This window comes from Balaenoptera borealis, assembly GCF_965194805.1.
Source record: "Balaenoptera borealis genome assembly, chromosome: 19".
Classification (NCBI taxonomy): domain Eukaryota; kingdom Metazoa; phylum Chordata; class Mammalia; order Artiodactyla; family Balaenopteridae; genus Balaenoptera; species Balaenoptera borealis.
Window position 1 is genome coordinate 1159278 of NC_138878.1, and position 23847 is coordinate 1183124.

Here is a 23847-nt window from a genome sequence, read left to right on the forward strand (position 1 = left end):
TGTTTATCAAAATATTTTATTTTAGGAGACCCCTCAAAAAAAGACCCTCCACATCTGACAGATGCCCAACAATACCCTCGGCCTTTTTTTTTTTTTGGTCTTTTCTGTATTTTTTTTTTCCTTTTTAAATCAACTAAAACAATTTGATGCTTAAAATAAAAGACAGGAGTATTTCCCAATCAGACTTTAGTCAAGAATATATATATACTTTTTGATCCTGGGGGCGGCAGGGGCGGGGAGGACGCTCGGCAGCCTTGGTGTTCCTGGCGACGGGAGGAGGGCGGGTGCCGAGGGCGTGGCCGACCGGGTGGTGAGGACGCCTGACTGGCGAGCAGAGGGAGGACTCCTCGTTTACATAAAATCGAGCCGGTCCTCACCGCGCGGCCGCCCGCCCAGCCGGCTCGCCGCACTTCTGCTCTGCGAAGGGGCTGCTTCAGTCTGGGATTCAGCGTCATCTTCGTTACGTGTGTGGCTTCTTTTCCAGCTGAGAAACTTTTTTTTTTTTTTTTTTTTTAGTTTTTAAAAAGAATCACAGCCAAAATAAGACATTAACTGCAAAATCCAAAATGGCTGCGCTTACCCTATTTATAAAAACAAGTGAGTCCCTGCCTCGGGGCGCAGAGGCCGGGCTACACCTTCCCGGGGATCTTGGCCCGCTTGCGGGCAATGGCGTCCTCCACGGCCTTCAGCTGCTTCAGCAGCTCCTCCCGCCGGGACAGCGTGCTGGCCTTCCCTGACTTGGTGCCTGTGGACGCGCCGGCGGCAGCACTGCTGTCCGAGGCCTTGCCGGGCACACTGGTCACCTTGCTGGAGCTCTTGGACTGGGGGGACAACGGGCGCTTCCTGTGGGGGTGGGGAGGCAGTCAGAGGGGCGGAGGGCCTCTCTCTGCGAGCCTCCTGCCGGGGGCCTGGACCCCAGGAGCGGCACCTGCCAGGTGGAAGGCGCCCCTCCCCAATGGGCGAGGCCCCCCACGATGGCTAAGCGTGCGGGGCCCGGCCCGGCCTCCTGCCTGCAGCCCGGGTTCTGGCCACAGTCGAGGTGGCCTCCCCACGCCGCTCCCACGCCCCCGACCGCAGAGCAGAGACTGCGCGGCTGAAGGGGCACAGCGTCGGGGCTTGCCGGGAGCCACGCTATCCCGCCCTCCTACTCTGGTCCTCGTACGCGCCCCGCTCTGTGCTGACGTGAAACCCCACGCTGCTGGACCCCGGCTTCAAGCAGTGCTGTGGGCCGAGGGCTGGGGGCTGTGCCCACCCTCCCCGCGGCCCCTCCCACCTGGCCCTTGACCCAAAGCCAGGGGTGCAGGTGTGCAGAGACTAAGCCCGCTTCCTGGGAAAAGGGGATCCATGCCCCTACTTCCTGTGCCTGACGTGGGAGGGAGGGGAAGGGGTGCCACCATCTGGTCCTGGTCCCCTGGCCGGGAGCTGCGCGCTCTGGGCCGTTCCTCATTCTAGGACCCACTGGGGCAGAGTTAAGACACGGGCCGGACGGCCCTCTTGCCTCTGGATCTGAGCCAAGTGCCACACCCCTGCTGCCTCTGAGCCTGCCCTTGGCTAGTCCTGCTGGCCTCCACCTGGGGAGGGAAGCTGCGCCAGCCCTCTCTGTGGCAAAGGAGCCAGCGTGCTGTGCCCAGGGCATGGGGGCGGGGGGGAGACACTCACCTGTCTGTTGGGGCCGCGGGTGCCTTGGAATTCTGGCCCCTCTGCCGCTCTGGCTTCGGGGAGCTGAGTCTCCCACCTGACTTTCGGTCCCGAGAACCTGGGCGACAGAGGACAAGGTAAGACAAGGGTCCCAGTTCCAAACGGGGCCAGCTGCGCAGGGGCTGGTGTGCTCAGACAGGGATGGGGTGGCCCCTCTGGCCACTGGTGACCCCATGCCACAGAGAGGTGGCAGCTCAGTTCGGCTTCCTCATTTTCACAGAAAGACGTAAGGAGCAGAGCCAGTGAGAAAAAGGAAAAGGGGAGGATTGATTACACTGGAAAATGAAGCCCCAGAAAAACACGGAAGCCGAGGTCTAATTTCGGTTCTGGTTTCTTGAGGCAGCATCAAAACAGGCCACCGAGCTCTGAGCGTCCAACGCCAAGCAGACAAAACCCTCCTTCCGTGCCTTGCAGAAACTCACGGTGAGGGTCTTCAAATGGGGAACAAAAAGGCACGGCGGCTTAAAAACTAGAAGCAAAACCAAGAACGGCAAGGAGTGCTTGCTGTCGTGCAAGCGCGGGGGCCCTGAGCGAGGGCAGATGGAGGGGGTCCCGCCCCGCAGAGGCATGCAGGCGGCCCCGGGGGCGGGGGGGGGTGCTTCGGGGCGGGCGGTGTCCACCTCCTGCTCCTGGTGGGGTTCGCGGGACCTCTCCATTTTAAGGGGGAAAGACAGCTTGGAAACACTCAGGCTTTTGCTTTACTAGTTAGAGCCAGTCAGGAAGGGGCCCTGCCTGGGCCAGTGGTTCTCTAGGTGCGGCCGAGCACCGCGCCGGGGCAGCAGTCAGGTGCGTCCCGCGACACCGAGATGCTGCGCGCCCTCTGCACCCTCACGGCCTCACAAGCCCGGGTGGGGTTTTCCAGAGGCCGAGTGATTCGTGTGACCAGAAGAGATGGGATCCCAGCCGTAAGAGGGTTGTTAAAAAACAAAAGACCAATGCCATTCCTACTAACGTCTGTTTTGGAAGATACAGTTATTTTCTATAAAAATCTTACCTGTGTTATTTAAAAGTAAGTATTATATATAGTTATAACTTCTAAAATCGTAAACGTGGATAGACACGACCCACCCAATCAGAAGTCCCTTAAGGCCCTCAAGACTTTTTAAGGGTGAACAGGGCGCCGGCTCCAGACGCGGGTGGCTCACCTCGGTCCGGGGAGAGGTTGGCCCGCTTGGCTGGAGGTGGGCTCTGCCTGTCCTTGTCCGAGGGCTCGTAGCGCTTCCTGCTCCCTTTATCAGCAGCCTGGAACGACGCGGTGTGTGTGAGGAGGACCAGGCCCTGGGGCAGGCGGCCACCTGCTCTCCGCCGCTGCAGGCACTCCTCTGGGGCTCCTGTGCCACGTGGCCCCGAGGGGGGCAGGGCTCACGGTCTCGAGGCCTCCACGCCAGGGGTGGGACTCCGGCCTTCCAGTCTCTCAGGGCATCGTGGATGTCAACTCAGAGGCCAGATCGGCTTTGCTCCCTGCCCCAGGTCCCAGGGCTGCCGTGTGGGAACCGGCCCATCTCCCATCTACCCTGTGCGCACGTGGCACTGCCCACGGGGCTGGCCACGAGAGCAGGACGAGCCGGGTGACGTGGAGAGCCGCCTGCCGGCCCAGCCCTGGGCCCCGGAGCCCCAGCAGCACCGCCCACGGCCTCACCTTGTTCAGCAGAGTCAACTTGATCTCCTTGTGGGCGATGAACGCGGCCGGTGGGGGCTGGCCGGGCGGCGCCTGCTGGGGGGTCGTGGGCTGCTGGGAGGACCTGCCGCCCGCGGGGGTTCTCGAGGGTTTGGGCGGCTGCGTGGACGGATCCCGCTTCCGCTTATCTGCTTTCACACCGTCTTCCTTCTTAGACTTTCCTGCCCGTGAGAAACGCCCATCAGAGCCTCCGTTGCGGTGAGGCGGCCGCCCGCGGGCCGGCGGGGGGAGGCGTGCCTCACTGGCACTAACACACCCTCACTGGCACAGTGCCGCTCCCCTGCACACAGGCTCTACCTTTCTCCTTCTTGGCCTGGGCTGGGGTGGGGGAGCGCGAGCTAGCCGAGGACACGGGGCTCGCCAGGTCTGCATACATGTCGTCCGAGTCCACGCTGTGCGCTGAGCTGCTGCTCGATGTGGCGCTGGACACGGAGGAGACGCTGCTCACGCTCAGGGACCTGCACGCACAAGCACGTCTGCACCGCGGCCCCAGCCTGAGACCCGATTCCTGTTCCCAGGGAAGGGGAACCCACCCAGCCCGAGATTGTGGGGGCTCTGGGCACTCTATAGGTGCCGCCCACGTGGCTGTGGCCAGGCCCTCGTGCTCACAGGTTACCGTGCTGTTAGCTGGACAGGGACACACGGCTGAGCGTGACCAAGAGCGGGACACCCACCCTGGCGACGGTGCATAACAGAGGGCAGACATGGGCCGCAGCGCGAGCAGACGCTGTGCCAGACACCCCAGCGGGCCCACTCGGGAGGCTCTGCACATGGCCGATCTCCTAGGCTCTGGTCCCCTCACAGCCCAGGCTCCACAGGGACTCCCGCCCTCTGAGAAAACCGGCAGCACGGCGTCCTAAGGTGTGTGGATGCTGCAACTGGGAAGGGAAGAGCCCAGCCTTTTTGAAAGGTTAGGTCTTTAACACACCTCAGACCTACTCAGACAGCTTTGGGCAAATGCATACACCACCTGCTGCCTCCAAATGAAAGAGAAAACCGGATTCAAGGAATCTAAGGACTGATCCGATCCTGTCTGCTTTCTCAACAACTGAACAGCAGAACTCTCTCCTGCTTATTCCTTCCTCAGATCTTTTCCATCGGCCGTCCCCCAGCTGCCTCAGCCCGTGCCCGCTCCTCGCCGGAGCGGCTCAGGAACAGCCCCTCGGACCCGAGGGAGGGGGATGCTCACACCTGAGGCAGCCTCTCCCGGGGCGCCCTGGACCCTGCCTGGGGGACAGAGGCAGATGCTGATGGGACTGGGGCCAGGGAGACGTGATAATGACCTGGATCTGGAACTAGAGCCGCTGTAGCTGCTGCCGCTGCCGCTGCCGCTGACGGTCCGCCTGCAACGCAACCAACAGTCCGGCTGCTCACGTGTCTGTGGCCTTGACACGCGGGTGCTCCTCCAAGCCAGGGCTCGCTGGCCGGAGACCAACGTGCCCCCAATGACCCGCCACCGACCGGGCAGCAGGCGGGGCTCTGATGCCCTCAAAGTGAACCAACCACAGCCCTGGCCAGCTCCCCCTACACTGTGCCTCCAGCAGGGGGGAACTTGGCATCGAGAGAGCAGCCGGGCCCCTCGCAGCCATCGAGGTCCTGGGGACACCGAGGCTTGGTGACGTGCCGCGGCCCCTGGCCTCCGCTGCCTGGGCGCACCCCTCCGCCAGCCCTGGAAGGCCGGTGCACTCACCTCCTGGGCGGGCTCCTGGCCTGCCGCTCCCTCCTCCTGGCTTCCCGAAGGTCTCCGGGCTTGGTGGGCTCGGGGGCAGGAGCGGTGGTTTTGGGGGCCTGCGGTGGGGCTGGAGGTGGGGCTGGCTTCTTCAGCAGCTTCTCTCTGTGACGTGGGACAGAGGGAGGGTCAGGCCCGGCTGGGCAGGCAGAGGCAGCCCTGCCGGCCGACCTCGGGGCGCGTGCAATGCACGCACACCCCCCCAACCCCCCCCGTGAGGGGCTGTTTCCTGCGGACCCCACCCCACACTGAGCATCCTGCGGCCTCCCCCTCCAAGAAAGGAGCGGGAGGAAGACGGGGCCGTCTGAAGAGCCCCGGAGCAGTGCCGAGAGCTGGGCTGTGCTCCCTCAGTGATTGGGGACCCCACCGCTGTCGGGAAAACGGCCCCCAAGCTGTTCTCCACTGTTGTGTGGGGAAGGTACCCTGCCTGTTTGTTAATAAACACCCTGAACACGCACGGCGCAGATGGACCACAGAGCAGACGCTGCCAGCCACGCCGACGCCAGCAGGAAGCAGAGTCTGGGTAAAGGAAGCTGCTCAGCACGGCAGCAGGGCCGAGCCCAAGCCCGTGCCGACCAGGAGGCCGACCTGCGCTCACCCCTGCGCGGCGCTGTCTGCGTGAAGCCTGGCGGCCCAGAGCGCCTGCACTGTGGTCGGGGTCCCCACCCAACAGTACAGTGCAGGTGGACGCGGTGCCTGGGGCCTAAGTCATATGCCAACACGGTTCCCTTTCTAACAGTGAGCCGCCCAGGACTCCCTAAGCCTGAGGCCCGGGAGCCGACCCCGTTCAGGAGGAAAACCTGCCACGGGGGCTGGGCCAGGCGCACGTGGGGACGGCCAGCGTCAGGACGGGCCTCGCGCTCGGCAGAGCTGCAGGAGCGGAGCCCACTCTCACCTGGCGGACCGTGCACCCCAACCCTGCACGCCAGGTATTGTGAGGTTTGTGTGCTACGTTCTAGATGCTTCTAACCCCTCCCGTCGTCACATCTGTTGAGAAGGATCGATGTGACCAGCTCCAGGAGCAGCAGAGAAGGTGAAGGACGGCAGGGCTGAGGCTGCCACGGACAGAGCCAGGGCGGAGCACGGCAGGTCCCCAGGGCAAGGGGCCCTCAACGTGCCGCGTTGGCTCCTGACAGGTGAGGCTCCAGCCCCAGAGTGAGCACGCTGGAGCACGGACGTGGCCCGTGGCCCCGAGGCCCACCCCCGGGAAGCGCGAGGCCAGGTCTGCACCCCGCGCCCCTGCCCACTTCCCGGGGCCCGTCGCAGCACTCACCCTGCTTTTGCAGGAGGCGGAGCCGGCTCCCCCTTGGTTCTGACAGGTCTGTGCGGCGAAGGCGTCGGGGATGGGGACGGGGACGAGGAGAAGGACCGGGACCTAGGGAGTGAACCAAGGTGAGAGGAGGCGCTCCACCCAGCCCGCACCCCCGGAGGGGCTACCGATCGGCCTCGGACGGGTCTCGGTCATCTCCTGAAATGCACGTCAGAGGGGAAAAGAGGTGCCAAGGGGCAGGCAGCACCCCATGAGCCGTCACCCGGGAGCCGGCAGGAGGCCCTGGAACAGTCAGTGGGGCTCGCAAACACAACCCGAGGGGAAGGTTAAGTAGCGAAGAAAGCATCCCCGACTTTGTGAGAAGAGCTCAGCCGTATACAGACCACACACAGGGCCTTCTTCCGTCTGTCCCCGTGTCACCCAGTGCTCACAGAGGGGAGACTGCAGGTAAGCCCCCCACACCCTGGGGTTTCCAGAACCCCCAAGTTTATCAGCTTGGTTCCAGGCTTCTTCCCCACAGCTCACCAGCCTTATTTCCCACGTGGAACCACAGAAGGCGTCTCCTGCCACTGATGATCGATACCTTTGCTGTCTCCCTCCCAGCCTCCTACAAGCAGCCTTCCCCTGGACACCCAGGCACTGCTTACACTTCTGGCAGGGAGGCCGTGAGGCCCCAGTGCCCACAGCTGGCCCTCTGGATACCCTTAGCCAAAGGCTGGCTTTCCTTTCTCACAGCTGTCACTCAGCACAAGATGACACTCAGGAGAAGCAGGCCCAGCGGTCATCTAACCCCACAAACCCAGGAACGCGGCCTTCAGACGCAACAGCTTCAACGACCTCCTCGTGCTGCTCCCACCCGCCCTACACTGTCCTAGGGTGAGACAGCCTGCCAGGAAGGGGCGCCACTGGGGGCCACAGACCCCGCAGGAAGACCCATCGGTTTACCCCAAGAACACTTTGTGACGTGCTCCCCAGGGAAGCGGTGGGCACGTGTGTCTGTGTGGGGTCTGTGTGTGGTGTGCGTGTGAGCGCGGAGGGGTGGGTCCATGCCCCGCTGCGGCCCTCTGGGAGAGCTGCGCCTGTCTGCGACTGCGGGGACAGAACCACACAGGCGGCCCCCGCCACTCGCAGCCTCCCTCTGGTCCCAGACCTGTCCTGGGTGGGGCCCCACCTGCGCGTCTCAGGCTGGCAGGAGGCAGAGAGGGCGGGGGAGTGACTCTGGGTCCGTGTGCAGGTGGCACCGGGGGTGGAGGCGCACGCAGCAGCCTGCCCTGGTTGAAAAGGCTGAAGAGGCAAAAACGGTGTCAGCCGTTTCCTATTCCTCATGCGAACCAGTGACTCCTCCCACCCAGACGATGACCAGAAATTCTCTAACATCCCAAGCAGTCTGCCTATTTTCAGTGGGGCAATACTCCCCATCTTTCTGGAACAGGGCAGTAGCACCTTCTGCGAAGATGGAAACAGTCTGTATCTGAGCTCCCAAACAGGGGTTGCGCACACTCCAAAATTCCAGTGTGCTGGAATGTGACCCACCACGTGTGGTCAGTGCAGGTCCACAGGAGGTCACCGAGCTGGCGCTGACCCTGTGGCCGCCTTGTTCATGATATGAGCACAGCCCCCAATCAGGCCAACAGCGGTGTGGCTTGCGAGCCCCGATGTGCACCGTGCACTGTGTCGGTTCCTCAGCCCCTCGCTGTGTATTCTTCAGAATTCACCAGACACCTAACCTAGTGAGACTATTCCTCAACAAATGAGGAGCTGGAAGGCCCCCGTCAAAACAGAAAGCTGCCGTCACGCAGGAACCTGGACGAGCCGGCGCTCTCCACACCTGCTGGGCCTCAGGGACGCACCTGGACCGGCTGCCTGAGAACGAGCTGCGTCTGGAAGACCGGCTGGAGTAGGAGCTGTAGGAAGAGGACCGGGACCGGGACCGGGAGGAGCCAGAGCCGGAGTAGGAGGACGACCGCGACGAGGACCTGGAGCGCCGGGAGAGAAGAGAAAGGCTGCGTCCCCTCCGCCCGCCCCCGCTCACACAGACACGCCGCCCTCCGGGTGCCTCGTGGACGGGCTGCATTCCAGCCCCCTTCTCGTGGCAATGGTGCTTAGAAACCAAGACCTGCGTGCCGGGCGCGCTCGCTGTTGCTGGGGACCCAGCTCCCAGGCCCTCGGGGGACAGAGCCAGGATACGTGTGCCCGTGTGTGTAGGTGAGCGTGTCTGACGCGGGCAGACACACGCGTGGGCATCTATGTGTCCACCAGTGCGGGCAGTGGAAACCCTGAGTCCACAGACACGTCCAGCCCCCGTCCACCTCCGCAGGCCCCTCCGGGCCCTCTTCAGGGAGAGGCCCCGCTCTCTCCGTCTACAGCAGCCTCACTGGTCTGTGCAGACCTAGCGCACACACAGACTGCACAGCTGCTGACCCAAACTCGCAGGTGACGGGGACCGACTGGGCACGGGGGCCAGGCCGCTCTTCTGGTCTTCCGCCACGCGGTGTCTCTCCCCACACTGACCCCTGCCCAGGGCTGTGCTCCACTCTGGGTGGCCTGCACCCCGGCTGACCTTGTTCTGGGGGGTATGTGAAGCCTCACCAAGGTGTGAAGTGTCAGTCCTGTTAGCCAGCGATGCTCTAGAACCCAGCTACGCCACACCCCCGCTGAGCAGACAGACGCTGCTCAGTCCGCTGACCTCCCTGCCTCCTTACCTGGAGGAATTAGAGGCAGAGGCCGACGAGGCTGATGTTTTCCGACGCCGTCGTGCCCGGCTAGGGGAGACCGATATCCCAAGTTTCTTCTTGGGAGACTTGGACCGGCGCCAGGGGTCCTTCCACTCGTCGGCTCTCTTCACCTGGGGCCCGGCAGAGGCCGTCTCCTTCTTTGGTGGCTCAGCTTGACGGCTGAAATCACAGAGGGGTTAGCAGGTCTAGGGCCACCTCCCAGCAGACAGCAATGCCGTTTGGTGAAAGAAACTGAGTCAGAGGAGAGACCGCGACCTAACGGCTCGCTCCAGGAACGCTGGACACACAGGGCAGCAGGTGCTCTGTCTACGGGAGACCTCACCTGGAACCAGACACGCGGGGCTCTCTCCACGAGCGGTGCCTTCCAGGGCAGCAGGGTAGCTGGCCATCTGGCGCCATCCTCCCCCAGAACCCCTGCCTTCCCCGCTGCGTGGGCTCTGGGAGCACAGGGAGGAAGGGGCATGTTCTCTCTAGAGCTGGCGCACAGTGGCCACACACCGGCACTTAGGAAGCTCAAGGGATCGAGGAACCCCTTGTCTGCAAATGAGTTAAACCCAAGCCTTACACATGTCCTTTGTTCTCTTAGGTTTAATTCACTGAAAGAACTTCATCTCCCAGCGAGAGGGACGACAGCAGGACAAGTCAATGCTGTGACGAAGAGCATCAAACCCGAGGGCCAGCGGGTTAGTGAGAGCAGCCCGCCGCCACAGCGGGCTACCCATGTGGTCACCACCAACTGGGAACGCAACAAGGCCGAACCACGCAGGGGAGTGGGAGCAACGGGGTCCTGAGGGTGTGAGCAGGGGGCCGGGGGCCGGCAGCAGCTCAGCAGCGCCGCACAGGGGACAAGGCTCAGCTCCAAGCCAGGGTGCCCCACACCCCACACCAAAGCACCCCTGCTTTACAGTGAGCCAGAGCACAGGGTCCCAGAACAACTGGCAGCAGTTCAATATGAAGGTATCTGCTGTCCTTGTGATACTTATTAATTAAAAAATCACACAGAAAGTAAAAACAGAGAAATAAAAACCCCAGTATCCCGCTCTCTGGGGTCAGCCACCGCTTAGCGTCTCTGAATCTCCTCTCTGCCTTTACTTCACTCCCCACGATGAACCCTGGAAGCACAGCTGAGCCCGCCTGGGGGCTGCTCCGCCTGGAGCTGGCCTCCCTGAAGGTGCAGCAGTTCACTGTCAGGTGTTGCGTAATTTAGACATTTCTCTACGGTGAGCTGTTTCGGTGTTTAAAAAACACAAAGAACAGTAAAATCACCCTTTATGTAAGTCTTCATGGACATCATGTTTTTCCAAGGGCAAATTCCTAAGATGGGGAATCAGTGGGCCAAAGGAGGTGAGCGTGTAACAGGTTCTTGGTAAACAGTCACACGTTCCCTGCAAGTTGAGCAGCTTGCACTCAGCACAGCGGGGGCGCCTGTCTTCCCTCCCTCTCATCAACTCTGGGCTCCTGTGTAACCGGTGGGGGGCGCCACGGCGCAGCCCACGCAGAAGTAAACCTGAGCCCTGGCAGCTCCGCGCACAGAAATGGGCTCCCACCTGTGCAGCGGCACCTGGCGGCAGGGAGGCCACCTGAGCTCTGGTGGTGCCTTGTTCTTGGCCAGTTTTCTGGGAACGCTTCTGCGTCCTGTATTTCTCCCAGGCCACTGGCTTTCACTTGCGCTGGCGGTGCTAACGCTTGTTACAAGTGTAACAGCTTCTTCCCGGCTCACAGAGCCTCCTCCGTTCTAAGCCACACTCGCTTCTAGCTGCTCTAGACCTGCTGTCTTTCTATTTTAACCCCCTCCTCCTCTCTGGTGCACGTTCCTGCCCACTATCCCGCAGGCCAGTGGACCCGCTTCCATTCCAGAATGGCTTGTGGGCGATGCCGTCTCTGGGGCATATAAATTCTTACTCCGAGGGGCTGTGCTCTCCCATTAATCTGACTTCTCCTATTCTAGAATCTTATCTGCACACAGGACCACAGTGTTGTCACAATTCCGGATACTCTCAATTTTCAGAGGGTTCTGGGCGTGTCCTGTCCGTTGACCTAGAGAACAATGGTAGCGGTGCCGTCAGCCCTGCCCCCAACCTGCTGGGCTTTGGGTTAGAGCGCTGTCAGACTTAGGAACTGTGTCTTGCCTTTGATTCCCACCTTCTATGGGTGTCAGCAAAACATCACAGTTTTATTCAAAAATGGTCCTGCCTTTTGGGACTAGAATTTTAGAATTACATAAGTTTTCTATCACCAGCATCTACTTACATTACATCATAACATACAACAACCAACACCTGATGATATTTTCAGAACTTTTCAATCAATCCACCAACGAGCAAGTTCCATGCCTACTATTTGCTAAGAGTCCCACACCAGGAACAACACCCAATGTTTAAAATCGTCCCAAGAACACACTAAACTGAGGCATAAAATCCCTGTAATCTCAGCCGCAAATGCTGAGAGCCACTGCCCCATCAGCTCCTCAGCGTGTCCTCCTGGAAGTGTCCAGGAAGTGAGTGAAACCCGCCTGATGACTCTGCCCTGGCCCGGGCCATCCCAAGCTGCTTTCACCTTCACACTTCGTGTGTCGTTCTCTCTAAAAATGCAACAGGAAACGGAGCACCTTGGTCACTAGGTTTTTCATAAGTCATCACAATGGCCCAGCTCTGTCAACCTGTGGCTCTTCTAACACAGGGAGGAACAGACGGAAACCAAGGGCGTGATTCACGATGCAGCCATGTCAGTGTGGAGTGTCAACAGCGTTCATTAACAGTCCTCCTTTGGGAAACTGTTCCTATGCTACTGGGGAAGGGCGGGGAAGAGGCAAAGCAGGTCTGCTCCCAACTGAGGCACGGGGGAGCCGCGACAGAGGATGGGGCCTAGGTCGGTACCCCTGACACACAGCCTGTCCCTCTGCTTTCTGACACCAGAGGAGAGCCTAAAGAGACCTGGAAAGCCTGGCAGCCAGACCAGCAACTGCCCTGGACCGCAGTAAACAGCAGGCGTACCAGGCTCTGCCCACGGGCCACCCACCGAAGGCTGGCGCACGGGCCGCTCCACGACGGGAAGCTGGGGGTACACGGGAGGAAACCCGAGGGAGTGGGGACGGCTGGGAGGAGGACGACTGCCAGCCATGCTGGCATCGAAAGCTGACAGAACAGATCTGGAATTTGCATAAACCCTTCTGAACAGAGAGGGGGGAACACCCTCTAGTGATCTCCGAGCAGCCCACCCCAGCACGGCCACAAAACAATCTTATCTTCCAGGCACCTGATCCTTTGTTCAAGGCCACAAGAGAGGGACTCTGAGGAGCAAAGGGCACGAGAAAGGGCCCCCGAGTCCCCTTGCGATGCCAGGGCGGAGGTGAGAGGCACGGCAGGCCACAGCAAGGGCGTCTGCAAACTCCAGCCTGAGTAGCAAGCCCAGTTTTGGGTCAAAGATAAGAAAAGATAAAAAGGAGGAAGGTTCTCTTCGAAGATGGAAGGGTTAAAGAGAGGGAGAGACACAGGGAGAGGGAACGGGCAGCACCCGGGTGGCTTTTTCCCAACTGGAATCGCTCACGCCTCCCGAGGGCCTTCTCTCAGCCCTTCCCCTCGAAGCTGCTGGCCTCGGTCATCCCGGGGCCCGGTGGATGTGGAGCCGGCTCCCAGGGCCCCGGCCAGGACGGCCATCAGCCTGCATGACCTGCCCGGCTGGGAGCAGCCCTCCTCCAGCCTCCGCCAGGCTGGCGGCACCCAGGGTCCCGCACTCAGATGAGCAGGGGATGGAACAGGCCCCGTTACTCACGCCCCCGCCCCCTCACTCCTACTCACTTTCCCCAGGGGGCCTGGGAAGGTGAGGGCAGTCCCCAGGGAGTGGCACCTGGGATCACAGACCTGTTGCTTTAATCCTCAGATTTTGAAAACATATTTCAACTTCAACGCGAGGTTGGACTTCAATTTCTGGGCGGGGTCGTGAAAACTTTGTTTCCAAGGCGAGGCTCTGTCATTCCCAAGCCCGCTCCCAAGCTTCCTTCGGTTCTGTGTGGACCCCAGGCCCCACGCCGTTCCCACTGTGAAGCGCAGCCATGGCCTGACTGCTTTCATATTCACCTGCATTTACCCAGTTCCCAGCAACCCGCACGTCTGCAGTTAGGTCAGAACATGTGAGACACCACGAGTCTCTCCACCTTCTCAGTCGGGCAGCCTCTGTAGTTCAGTGCATTAGGCAAGAAGTTAAAACACAGGTACACCTTTCCTCGAAAACACCCCGGGCACGGTGACTTTCTCAGAGCAGGTCAGCAGGTAAGCCGTGACCAGGATAGATTGGAATGAGATGAGGAAAACAAAGAAAGGTTTCCTGAGCTCTCAGGGAGCGTCTTTCTTGCTAACAGAAAGGTCAGTGCTGGGGATCTAACTCCTTAAGCGTGAGGACCGAGACAGAGTGGAGTGGGAGGTGCCCGTGGCCCGGGGACAGCGCGGCAGGTGTCCAGTGTGAGCGTCTGACACCCTCGAGGTTAGCAAAGGCAGGCGACACCACCATGGGGGCCTACACAGATCACAACTCGTGGTGTTCAAATTCATGAAACCCATGAGTTCCACATAGAAGACGGACGGCACTGAAGGCGGAGCCGCCGCGGCAGGAGCTGAGGCCGGAGGAGGGGCAGCAGCACGCAAGGAAACAGGGAGGAAAAAGCACCAGAAGCAGAGGGAAACCTAACATGCACTTCTTTGCAGACAGCAGAGTCCCACGGACCAGTCAAAGCAGACCTCGGCGACCATAACCCTTGTCTCCAGGGCAGCAGCAGGCCGGGCAGCCTCGGCCCACGGGCCGGCGTGAGCCGAACGGAGACGCACGGGCAGGGATCCAGCCGCCGCTCGGCCAACCGCACAGCAACCTCCCGCCCCCAGGGCCTTCGAGAAGAGTGGCTCCTCGCCTGCCCCCAGACCCCCCGGTGGGCACGCTTGAGCAGGGCACCCCCCTGCTTTTGAAGCGACAGCCTGCCAGTCTCCAGAGAGTGTGAGGAAGCGGGGACAGCGCTCCCTCACGGGGACCACCCGTCTCCTAGGGAATGAGAAGCGGGCCATTGCAACCAAGAGGCACCGAACCTCACACTACACCCAAATGTTCAGTCAACAGCTTTAAAGCTAGCAGGCAGTCTGGGCAGGAAGGTCCTGGTTACTGCTTCTGTCTGGAATGGAACCCCTCTGCCTGGGCCGAGGACACCCTAATTACGGCCGGCGCCCCCCACCCCCAGCAGAGCGCACCCCCCAGCCGGGCTGTGAAGAGCAGAGGCCGCTGCACAGAAGGGACTCCCCATCACAGAGATGCGCCCCGCAGAGCGGGCTGACAGGCTCTGCTCTAGTCTAGAAACAGCCCAGCTACAGCAGTGGGCAAAACGTCTCCAAAGGCCTAATTACAAAGGCAAACCTGGATGAAAGGAGTGGCGCCATCTCCAAACACAGCCACACTGCGGCGTCCGGCCCGGGGGTCTGGAGAAGAGCCAAAACGAAGTAGGCAGCTCACCAACCACCTGTCTCAGGGCAACAGCTCGGGCAGGTGAGGGGCAGGGGTCGGAGGTGGTGTAAGAAGGGAGCCCCGGGTCCTGCCGGCGCCGGGCAGAGGCAGTGCCCACACCGCTGTGCGCCCGCCTCCCTCCCCCTCCCGGCCGCAAGGTGGGTTTCGGGAGCTCGTGCTGTTGCAGATGAAACAAAGACCCATCACCAAGCTTACTCTGTCACCTCTCCCCACGTACATCCGCAGGACCCACAAGTGAGATCCCGGCACCGACTCTGCCCCACTGTCCAGAGCCCCTCACACACAGGTTGGAGACAAGAGCTTCCCAAGTGGTCTTTCTGGATGAAGCTTTGTCAGTCTCTTGTCTCAGGTGAGAAAAGTTCTTTCTATTCAGCTGTTGATGAAAATTCCCGGGCCTTCCCTAGCGGCGCAGTGGTTAAGAGTCCGCCTGCCAATGCAGGGGACACGGGTTCGAGCCCTGGTCCGGGAAGATCCACATGCTGCGGGGCAACTAAGCCCGTGAGCCACAACTACTGAGCCCGCGCTCTAGAGCCCACGAGCCACTACTACTGAAGCCCACGTGCCACAACTACCGAAGTCCACGCGCCTAGAGCCCGTGCTCCGCAACAAGAGAAGCCACCGCAATGAGAAGCCCGTGCACCGCAACGAAGAGTAGCCCCTGCTCGCTGCAACTAGAGGAAGCCCGTGCGCAGCAACAAAGACCCAACGCAGCCAAAAATAAATAAATAAAATAAATAAATCTATTAAAAAAAAGAAAAATTCCCAACCTGTCAAAGGCTAAATAAACAAGCTCTTCTATAAAAGGGAGGTCATATAAAGGAATCACGGCAGGGAATTTGGCCACCTCCTAAAGAAGTGGTCACTCCAGCTCTGGCTGATCAAGGGAAAGGAAACAGGCGGCCACGCTGGAAATTCTGCTCTGGTGAAACCCCACCCTCCACACTGGTCGCAGGGCTGGCGGGGCCCCAGCCAGGGTGATCAAAGATGGAATTCAAGACACCAGAGACCAGTGAGCCAGCCTAACCCGAGTGATGGAGCGCCCCCCGCAACCGCCCTGAGGGTAGTAGGTGCTGGGGGTGGAGACCCATGGGAGCAGAACTGAGCCCAACAGAAGGAAGCAAACCAGGTCAGAGGCCGGCAGCAGAGCAGATCAGCCCATGAGAAAAGCTGCATCTGATTTCAGGAAGAATTCAAGAAGTTTCCTGAACCCTGACCCGATAGTTCAGCCACTTTCTCACTGAGCCCTTCCTCATGGGAGACCCTGTGGTTGTGTAAACGTCAGATCTGGAGGCTGTTCTCACCGTGTTCTGCTGCTTGGGGGCCAGGCCAAGACATGCTACTGCCTTTAAAAAAACCCTCCTTTTGGATCTGCTTATACTTCCCTGTGGAGAGGCCAGGCAGCCCTGGAATGTGAACACAGGCGTCTGCCCCATGAGCTACAGATGGTCCCTGACTTACGATGGCTTGACTACAATTTTTTGACTTTCAATGGTGCGAAAGTGTCATGCCTTCAGTAGGAGCTGTTCTTTGAATTTTGCATTTGGATCTCTTCCAGGGCAACAAGCCACAGCGTCTCCATCAGCCACGTGACCACAAGGGCAGACAACCACTACACCAAACAACCCTTCTGGACCTAGACAGCCATTCTGCTTTCACCTTCAGTATGGTGTTCAATAAATTACATGAGCTTTTCCACACTTTACAACATCTGGCAGGTTAGATGCATTTTCAATGTACAACGGGTCCATCGAGACGTGACCCCTTGTAAGTTGGGTGGATCTGTGGTCACACGCAGACACAGCTGGCCTGCCCTTCCCTAGGGTCCCTAAAGCCACACTCGTGTAGAGACGCCCCTGAGCTGGAAATATAGACATCTACCTGGGAAGAGTCAGCTGGCTCCTTGGAAACAAGCAGAACATCCTAACAGGGCTGGGGAAGGCGGCCTATAGCCGGAGGAAGTATGCTCAGAAACCGTGAAACCACAAGAGTGGACTTGCTAATGTGATTCAGGAATCCACAGAGTTACACGTAGTGACACCCGAGCTATCACCTGCCCTTCTTCCTTGGGTCCCTGCTTCCAAGACCAGGCATCTGGATATGCATGAAAACAAAGCCATCTTTTGAACCTGGAAAGCAGAACGCTCTCGTGTGTCACATTAACCCAAAACTCACGACGGCATCTGTCAAGTGCTCATGAGCGCTCCCTCTGTGCCGGGCCCTGAGACTGCAGTGCCCTCTGGGGGTTCCATTCTACGAGGGCCACAGATGACAACAGATAAATAAGCGAGTAATGTGAGGTCAGGGGGTGACAAGAGCTGTGAGAACAGTGAAGCAGGGTGAGAAGACAGGAGTGAGTGGGGTGACCCCCTGAGCAGTGGGTAAAGCCCTGGAGTCAGGGGCAATGGCAGAGCAAAGATTGGGGCGGAACGCTCGCGGTGAACGGTGCAGAGGTGGAACAGCTGCCGGGTATGAGCAGAAGGGCAAAGGGCTTCTACCAAAAAGGGGCGTCAAAGGGACCAACAAGAGAAAGATCAAAATAAAGCTCTTCAAACACTCAAATGGATATATAAATTTCAGATAACTTAAAGAGCGATTACTGTAACGTAAAAAGATTCATCAAAGTAGCCTTTTAAAAAAAGAACTCTCTCTGGGTTTCCCTGGTGGCGCAGTGGTTAAGAATCCGCCTGCCAATGCAGGGGACACGGGTTCGAGCCCTGGTCTGGGAAGATCCCACAGGCCGCGGAGCAACTAAGCCCGTGCACCACAACTACTGAGCCTGCGCTCTAGGGCCCGCGAGCCACAACTACTGAAGCCCGTGCGCCTAGATTCCGTGCTCTGCAACAAGAGAAGGCACCGCAATGAGAAGCCCGCGCACGGCAACAAAGAGTAGCTCCCGCTCACCGCAACTAGAGAAAGCCCGCGTGCAGCAACGAAGACCCAACGCAGCCAAAAATAAATTAATTAAAAGAAAGAAAAAACTCTCTCAATGCGTCTAAAATATGATTCACTCTGAGTGTTCTGTAAAACCTCACTTTGCCCAATGTTAGGAAAAAATACAGTAAATTCAAGGAGGTCAGCTCATTGTAATCTAGAGGATGAAAACAGTCAGATCTGGCACTGACCACAAACTAAAATGAAAGATTACAGTCCTGACATTTACTTTCAGAAACAGAACTGCACACAGGACGGAAGTTTGTCCAAACGAAAGGACAAGAATTAGGGATGAGAGCCTTGTTTCATCCACCAAAAAACTGTTAGAACTAATAAACGTATTCAGTACAATTGCAGGATACAAAATCAACATACAAAAATCAGTTGTGTTTTTATACACTAAACAACAAACTATCTGAAACTATCTGAAAGAGAAATAATCCTATTGATAATCGAAAATAATAAAATACCTAGGAATAAATCTAATGAATGTGGTGAAAGATCTGTACACTGAAAATTATAACACTGATGAAAGAAACCAAAGAAGACACAAAATACTGAAAGATGTTCCACGCTCATGGACTGGAAGAATTAATATTGTTAAAATGTTTGTAACACCCAAACCAATCTACAGATTCAATGCAAACCTTACCAAAATTCCAATGGCATTTTTCATAGAAATAGAAAAAACAACCCTAAAATTTAGGACTTAGTTATTCTAGTTATTACTTTAAAATGTATATCTCAGAAATAACTAAATTTCCTTGTCAACTGCATTATTATGAACTTTCATCAAATCTTTAACCGTGGTCATTTTTAAGTCTTTTGTCATTTACAGACAGTTCTGGGTGTACTCTGATGCTTTTGCAAATATGTTCCTATAAAAGGGTTTCATCTTCAAGGAATTCATGGAAAAGACTCTGACAAGTACAGGTTTCTGGTAACTGACTATACTGCTGAACTGAATGAATAAGCATTTTCAGAACTCTAATGGAAAACTGATGCGAACTCGTAAAAGTGCTAACAAAAGATCAAGATGAAAAAAAAAATTAATTACATGGGACTGAGTGAACTGATGAGGATGATTATAATTTTTGTGACTTTCTGTTTGAATAAAAAAAAAAATCCCACAAGGACTCAGAGGCAAAAAATATACAAATCAATTTTCACTGCAAAGTAAAGGAGCTGTTACAGTGGAGGATTACTGGACTGAACGTCAATATTATGACATAGTATGAGTGTGTTTTGTGTTGGGTAATTGCAATCATTGTTGCTTTTGTTGTGGTGATCCATTTACAATGCTTGGTGTCAGTCTATCAAAAAAAAAAAAAGGGCTTCCCTGGTGGCGCAGTGGTTGAGAGTCTGCCTGCCAGTGCAGGGGACACGGGTTCGAGCCCTGGTCTGGGAAGATCCCACATGCCGCGGAGCAACTGGGCCCGTGAGCCACAATTACTGAGCCTGCGCATCTGGAGCCTGTGCTCCGCAACAAGAGAGGCCGCGATAGTGAGAGGCCCGCGCATCGCGATGAAGAGTGGCCCCCGCTTGCCACAACTAGAGAAAGCCCTCTCACAGAGACGAAGACCCAACACAGCCAATAAATAAATTAAAAAAAAAAAAAAAAAAATTTGTATGGAACCACAAAAGACCCCAAATAGCCAAAGCAATCCTGAGAAAGAAGAACAAAGCTGGAAGCATTGCACTTCCTGATTTTAAGCTGTACTATAAAGCCGTAGTAATCAAAGCAGTATGGTATCGGCATAAAAACAGATACAGAGACCAATGAGCGGAATACAGAGCCCAGAAACAAAGCCCTGCATATCCGGTCAATTAATATGTGACAAAGAAAAGGCAATTATGTGAGGCTGGTGATAACAAGCCATATTGTGGGAATTGTCCTGCAATGTGTAAGTGTATCAAATCACCACATCACACACCTGTAACTCACACAATGTTATCTGTCAGCTGTATCTCAATAAAGCTGGAAAAAATAAGAGGCCTTCCTTTAAAAAAAAAAAAGAAGAAGAAGAAGAAGAAAAGGGACATCATCAAGAAAGTGAAATGACAACCTACAGAATGGGAGAATGTAGCTGTAAAGTAGACATCTGATAAAGAAATTGTCCCTAGAAAATATAAAGAACTCTTACAACTCAAATTAAAAACCAAGCAAAGTATCTAAATAGACATTTCTCCAAAGAAGATATACAAACAGGCAACAAGCACATGAAAAGATGCTCCACGTTGTTAGTCATCAGGGAAATGAAAATCAAACCACAACGAGATACCGTTCCACAACTTCTAGGATGGCTAGGACCTAAAAAATGGGTAATAGTAAGTGTTGACAAGGATGAGGAAGAAATCCAAACCCTCACATATATCTGGTGGGAATGTGAAATAGTGCAGCTGCTGTGGAAGTTTAGCAGCTCCTCAAAAGGTTAAGCATATTTAGCACGTGACCCAGGAATTCTACTCCTAGATATACAGATACCTAAGAGAAATGAAAACTATGTCCACACAAAGACCTGTACATAAATGTCCACATTCACCGTCACCAAAACGTCAGGACAGTCCAAGTGTCCATCAACGGACGAATGGATAGACAAAATGTGGTCCATCCACATAATGGGATAGTATTTGGCTATAATGAGGAACAAGGTGTTGATAAATGCCACAAAGTGGCGGACCCTTGGAAAACATTATGCTAAGTGAAAGGAGCCAATCACAAAAGACCACACATTATATGACCCCATTTATATGAAACAAACCCACAGAGACAGAAGTGGATGAGCGGCTGCCAGGGGCCAGAAAATGAGAATGACAGCTAATGGGTATGAGGTTTCCTTCTGGGGGACAAAAGCGTTCTAAGATTGTGGTGACGGCACCACGACTCCGTGACTATGGTAGAAACCACTGAAATTGGACACCTTCAGTGGGCGCACGGCATGCTGTGTGACTTACATCTCAACAAAGTTGTAAGACACACAGGACATACACACTTCAGCCCGCGCTATGATCTTCTGGAGAGGACCACGTATCCTGGGCTGGTACTCACATACGTGCTTGCGCTTCTGTTTCCAAAAGGCTGCCCGAAACCCCCGAGCCGGGCCCCCCTCCCAGGCCCTGGGCCTAGGGCCTCCTGCCGGCGCACAGCCCAGAGGCAGCAGGGAGGGCCGGCCCCCCACCCGGGCCTCCAGCTCCAGCACCCCAGCTCTGGGAGCGCCTCACCTCGGTGGCTGCGGGGAGCGGGCCTTGGGCTTCTCCTTCTCCTTGTCGCGCTCCTTGTCGCGCTCGCGGTGCTGTCTGTCCTTCTCGTCCCGCTTGGCGCGCTCGCGCTCCCACTCCTCCTTCCGCCGCTGCCGTTCCTTGTCCCGCTCGCGCTCCCGCTCCCGCTCGCGCTCCCGCTGCCGCCGCTCGCGCTCCCGGTCCCGCTCCCGTTCGCGCTCCCGCTCCCGCTGTCTGTTCTCTCGCTCTCGTTCCCGCTCCCTTTCCTTCGTGGAAAAGCCAGACATACGCACATGCCACGATTAGCTACTAGGAAGGGGAGGCGCGGGGAGGACACACGAGAGCAGGAGGAGGAGACAGAACCGCCGGGGCGGGGTCTTGTTTCAGCGCTAGAAACGGACTTGAGGCCACGTGGCGGGGGGGGGGGGGCCCTGCAGAGCCTGCCCTTCCAACATCAGCACCCAGGCCGCTGGGAGCTGGGCAGACCTCTCTGGCCTTAGCTCTTGTCGAGGGATGGAGATGACTGAGCTCGGCACAGGCAGCCTGGCCCTGGGGCACCGGGGGACGTGGTGGCAGGGACCCCAGCAGGTCCTGCTCCCTTCGAGGCTGCCCCAGCTGTCACGAGGCACCTGGAACCGCAGGCCGGCCCCAGCGAGGAGCCTGCTTTGCCTGCCGGGGAGAGGGCACAGCGTGGTCAACCAGGGGCCCCTTCTCACCACAAGCTCACCATCTGATGGGGTCCCGGACAGTCACTCCCTTTGCTCCAAAAAACTCACGAATACGACTTAAGTCGTGGCACAAAAACTGCTACCCTGCTTTTTTTTCTCTTTTTTTAAATAAAGTTATTTATGTTTGGCTGCACTGGGTCTTTGTTGCTGCGCGCAGGCTTTCTCTAGTTGCGGCAAGCGGGGGCTACTCTTCATTGTGGTGCATGGGCTTCTCGTTGCGGTGGCTTCTCTTGTTGTGGAGCACAGGCTCTAGGCGTGTAGGCTCAGTAGTTGTGGTGCACGGGCTTAGCTGCTCCGCGGCATGTGGGATCTTCCCGGACCAGGGCTCGAACCCGTGTCCCCTGCATTGGCAGGCGGATTCTCAACCACTGTGCCACCAGGGAAGCCCTGCTAACCTGCTTTTAACAGATCTCTTCCAAGTGGCAGCTTCACACCAAAAGCATAGAGTCAGGGACTCAGAGACTGAAGTGCATGTATTCACAAATCGACTACATGTCAGAGAAGCACCAACAGCAATGGCTGTAAGTGGCCCAGGCAGCCGGCGCATGAGGCGGCACGACCCGTGAAGGGTGGTCCTAAGGAACCTGAAAGAGTGATGTGCTCAAGAGGGTGGGACACACCCCGTGCCACTGGCATCAGTCACCCAACCAGCAGCTCCGGTGAGAAACAAAGCAAGAGCACAGACCAACCCAAGGAAGGATCTGTTCAAATCACCACAAAGTTAGTCCATGGACCCGAATTAGTTCTCCACGAACAGTCAAGCGGGGCTTGAAATTAGTACACCATGCCCACACAATTAAGCTCATATAAAGTCCTATAAATAAAAAAGGGATGATTTTAATGGGTCCATCAGTGAAGTTCTGACCTACACACATAAGACCCACATACCCGGTAGTTATGGTACGGCTCCGCTTCTGTGTACTGCACCCGGAAATTCTCGTACTGCCCGCCACGCCAGAACCGCTCTATCTCATAGTCGTAATAAGGGTCTGCGTAAGGCTCAAGTCTGGAAAAAGAGCAAGTAAAAGTCAAGCTTATCGCTTAGGAATATTAATGCAAAAACATTACATAAAATATTTGCAAAGATTCAGATACCACATTAAAAAAAAATAACACACCACCATTGCAAGGCTGAGTCAATATTAGAAAATGAACATACTAAAGAAAATCACAGACCTACAGAGAAAAGTCACAGGATTACACCTACAGATGATGAAAACGTTTGTGACAAAAATCCAATACCCCTTCCTCAATGAAAATAGGAAGTGATCCTTTCTTAACGTGATAACATGTTTTTATACACTTTAGAACTAAAGCCAGCACCTAACTTATCGGGAACAGGGAGGCATTCCCGTTAAGATCCAGACGGGCTGAGGAAGCCCAGTGCCTCTCAGGCAGCCCACCCGTGTGCTGCAGGCACCGCCGTGGTCAGACTACAGGAGACCCCAGAACCACCTCAATCTGCACATTAAATGATGCTGTACACGAAAAGCCAAGACACGACGGTGAAGCCGATTCAAGTGGCCAGAGGAGCCCAGTAAGGCAGATGCAGAGAACTTAATATACAGAAACCAACACCCTTATGTGCAAAATAATAACCAGTCAGGAGACAGAGGGTACAGAAAACCCCTCTTAGACTAGCAAGAAAGAAGGAAACATATTTAGGAACAAAATTCATTTAATCAGAAACGTGCAGAACCTGTTTGAAGAAAACTTTAGCACTCTTGAAAGACACAAAAGCACGTGTGAATAAATGAGACCACCTCCCTTGTCTTTGGAAAGGACAACTGAACATCACCAAGAAGTCAGTTAATTTACAAAGCCCTTTGTTAATTTACAAATTTAGGGCAATCCCTGTAAAAACGTTGATGAGATTCTTTATGCAGCTAGACAACTGATCCTCAGGTTCACATGGACACCAAAACATGTAAGACCAGCCAAGAAACCATGGGAAAGACAAGACACACCCTCCGAGGGACTTCCCTGGCAGAACAGTTGTTAGACGCCGCGCTTCCACTGTAGGGGGCACGGGTTCGATCCCTGGTCGGGGAACTAAGATCTTGCATGCCGCACGGTGCGGCCAAATAATAGAAAAGGAAAAAAAGACACACCCTCCGCGACCTCACAACATCACAGAAGGCCCGGCCCGTGAAGAAACAGACCCAAAGAATAAAACAGGAGGTCCGGGAGCAGACCCCTGTGTGGGTGATAAAGGTGGGCCTTCAATCACACGGACAGGACAGCTGACTAAGCCCTGGGAAGAGGCAAGAGGCGGCCCCAGCTCCCACACACACAGACCCAGAGGACCTGCACAGGTCCCTGACTCAAACCCCGGGTGGCGTGCAGGGAAGGGAAGT

The 23847-nt window shown here is 56.5% G+C and overlaps 2 protein-coding genes across 22 annotated transcripts in view; one reads left to right on the forward strand and one right to left on the reverse strand.

Annotated features, from left to right (window-relative positions):
* The window catches only part of ZC3H18 (zinc finger CCCH-type containing 18), a 51116-nt gene that overhangs the window by 110 nt on the left and 27159 nt on the right, over positions 1-23847 (reverse strand). For 2 of the 6 annotated variants that reach the window (XM_082368517.1, XM_082368519.1), the window contains 12 exons: positions 22379-22496; positions 20766-21028; positions 9078-9269; positions 8226-8351; positions 6379-6480; positions 5067-5210; positions 4660-4719; positions 3674-3834; positions 3338-3537; positions 2844-2940; positions 1660-1756; positions 1-843 (listed from right to left, as the gene is read on the reverse strand). In XM_082368517.1, coding sequence (XP_082224643.1) covers positions 630-843; positions 1660-1756; positions 2844-2940; positions 3338-3537; positions 3674-3834; positions 4660-4719; positions 5067-5210; positions 6379-6480; positions 8226-8351; positions 9078-9269; positions 20766-21028; positions 22379-22496 — 1774 coding nt within the window. In that variant the 3' untranslated portion in view covers positions 1-629. Of the gene's footprint in view, positions 844-1659; positions 1757-2843; positions 2941-3337; positions 3538-3673; positions 3853-4659; positions 4720-5066; positions 5211-6378; positions 6481-8225; positions 8352-9077; positions 9270-20765; positions 21029-22378; positions 22497-23847 lie in introns of all 6 variants that reach the window. The other 4 variants (XM_082368514.1, XM_082368518.1, XM_082368515.1 and 1 more) reach the window with 3 other exon arrangements.
* On the forward strand, positions 1645-10387 carry LOC309617013 (uncharacterized protein). 16 transcript variants are annotated; one of them, XR_014237709.1, is made up of 7 exons: positions 1645-1775; positions 1919-2121; positions 2561-2707; positions 3532-3574; positions 5845-6044; positions 7111-7251; positions 9697-10387. XR_014237709.1 is itself a non-coding variant. In XM_082368528.1 (4 exons), the coding sequence occupies exons 1-4, from the start codon at positions 5571-5573 to the stop codon at positions 9899-9901; spliced, it is 726 nt and encodes a 241-aa protein (XP_082224654.1). In that variant the 5' UTR covers positions 5217-5570; the 3' UTR covers positions 9902-10387. The 16 variants fall into 16 exon arrangements, 1 of the variants encoding a protein (XP_082224654.1); XR_014237711.1 differs by having other exon boundaries at positions 5845-6034; XR_014237710.1 differs by lacking the exon at positions 7111-7251.

Coding starts and splice junctions, on each gene's coding strand:
- LOC309617013 (XM_082368528.1), top strand. CDS start 5,571: ATGGACCACAGAGCAGACGCTGCCAGCCACGCCGACGCCAGCAGGAAG. Junction 5,629..5,844: donor CAGCAGGAAGCAGAGTCTGG/GTAAAGGAAGCT, acceptor CCTTTCTAACAG/TGAGCCGCCCAGGACTCCCT. Junction 7,252..9,696: donor CCGCCCTACACTGTCCTAGG/GTGAGACAGCCT, acceptor TTGTTCTCTTAG/GTTTAATTCACTGAAAGAAC.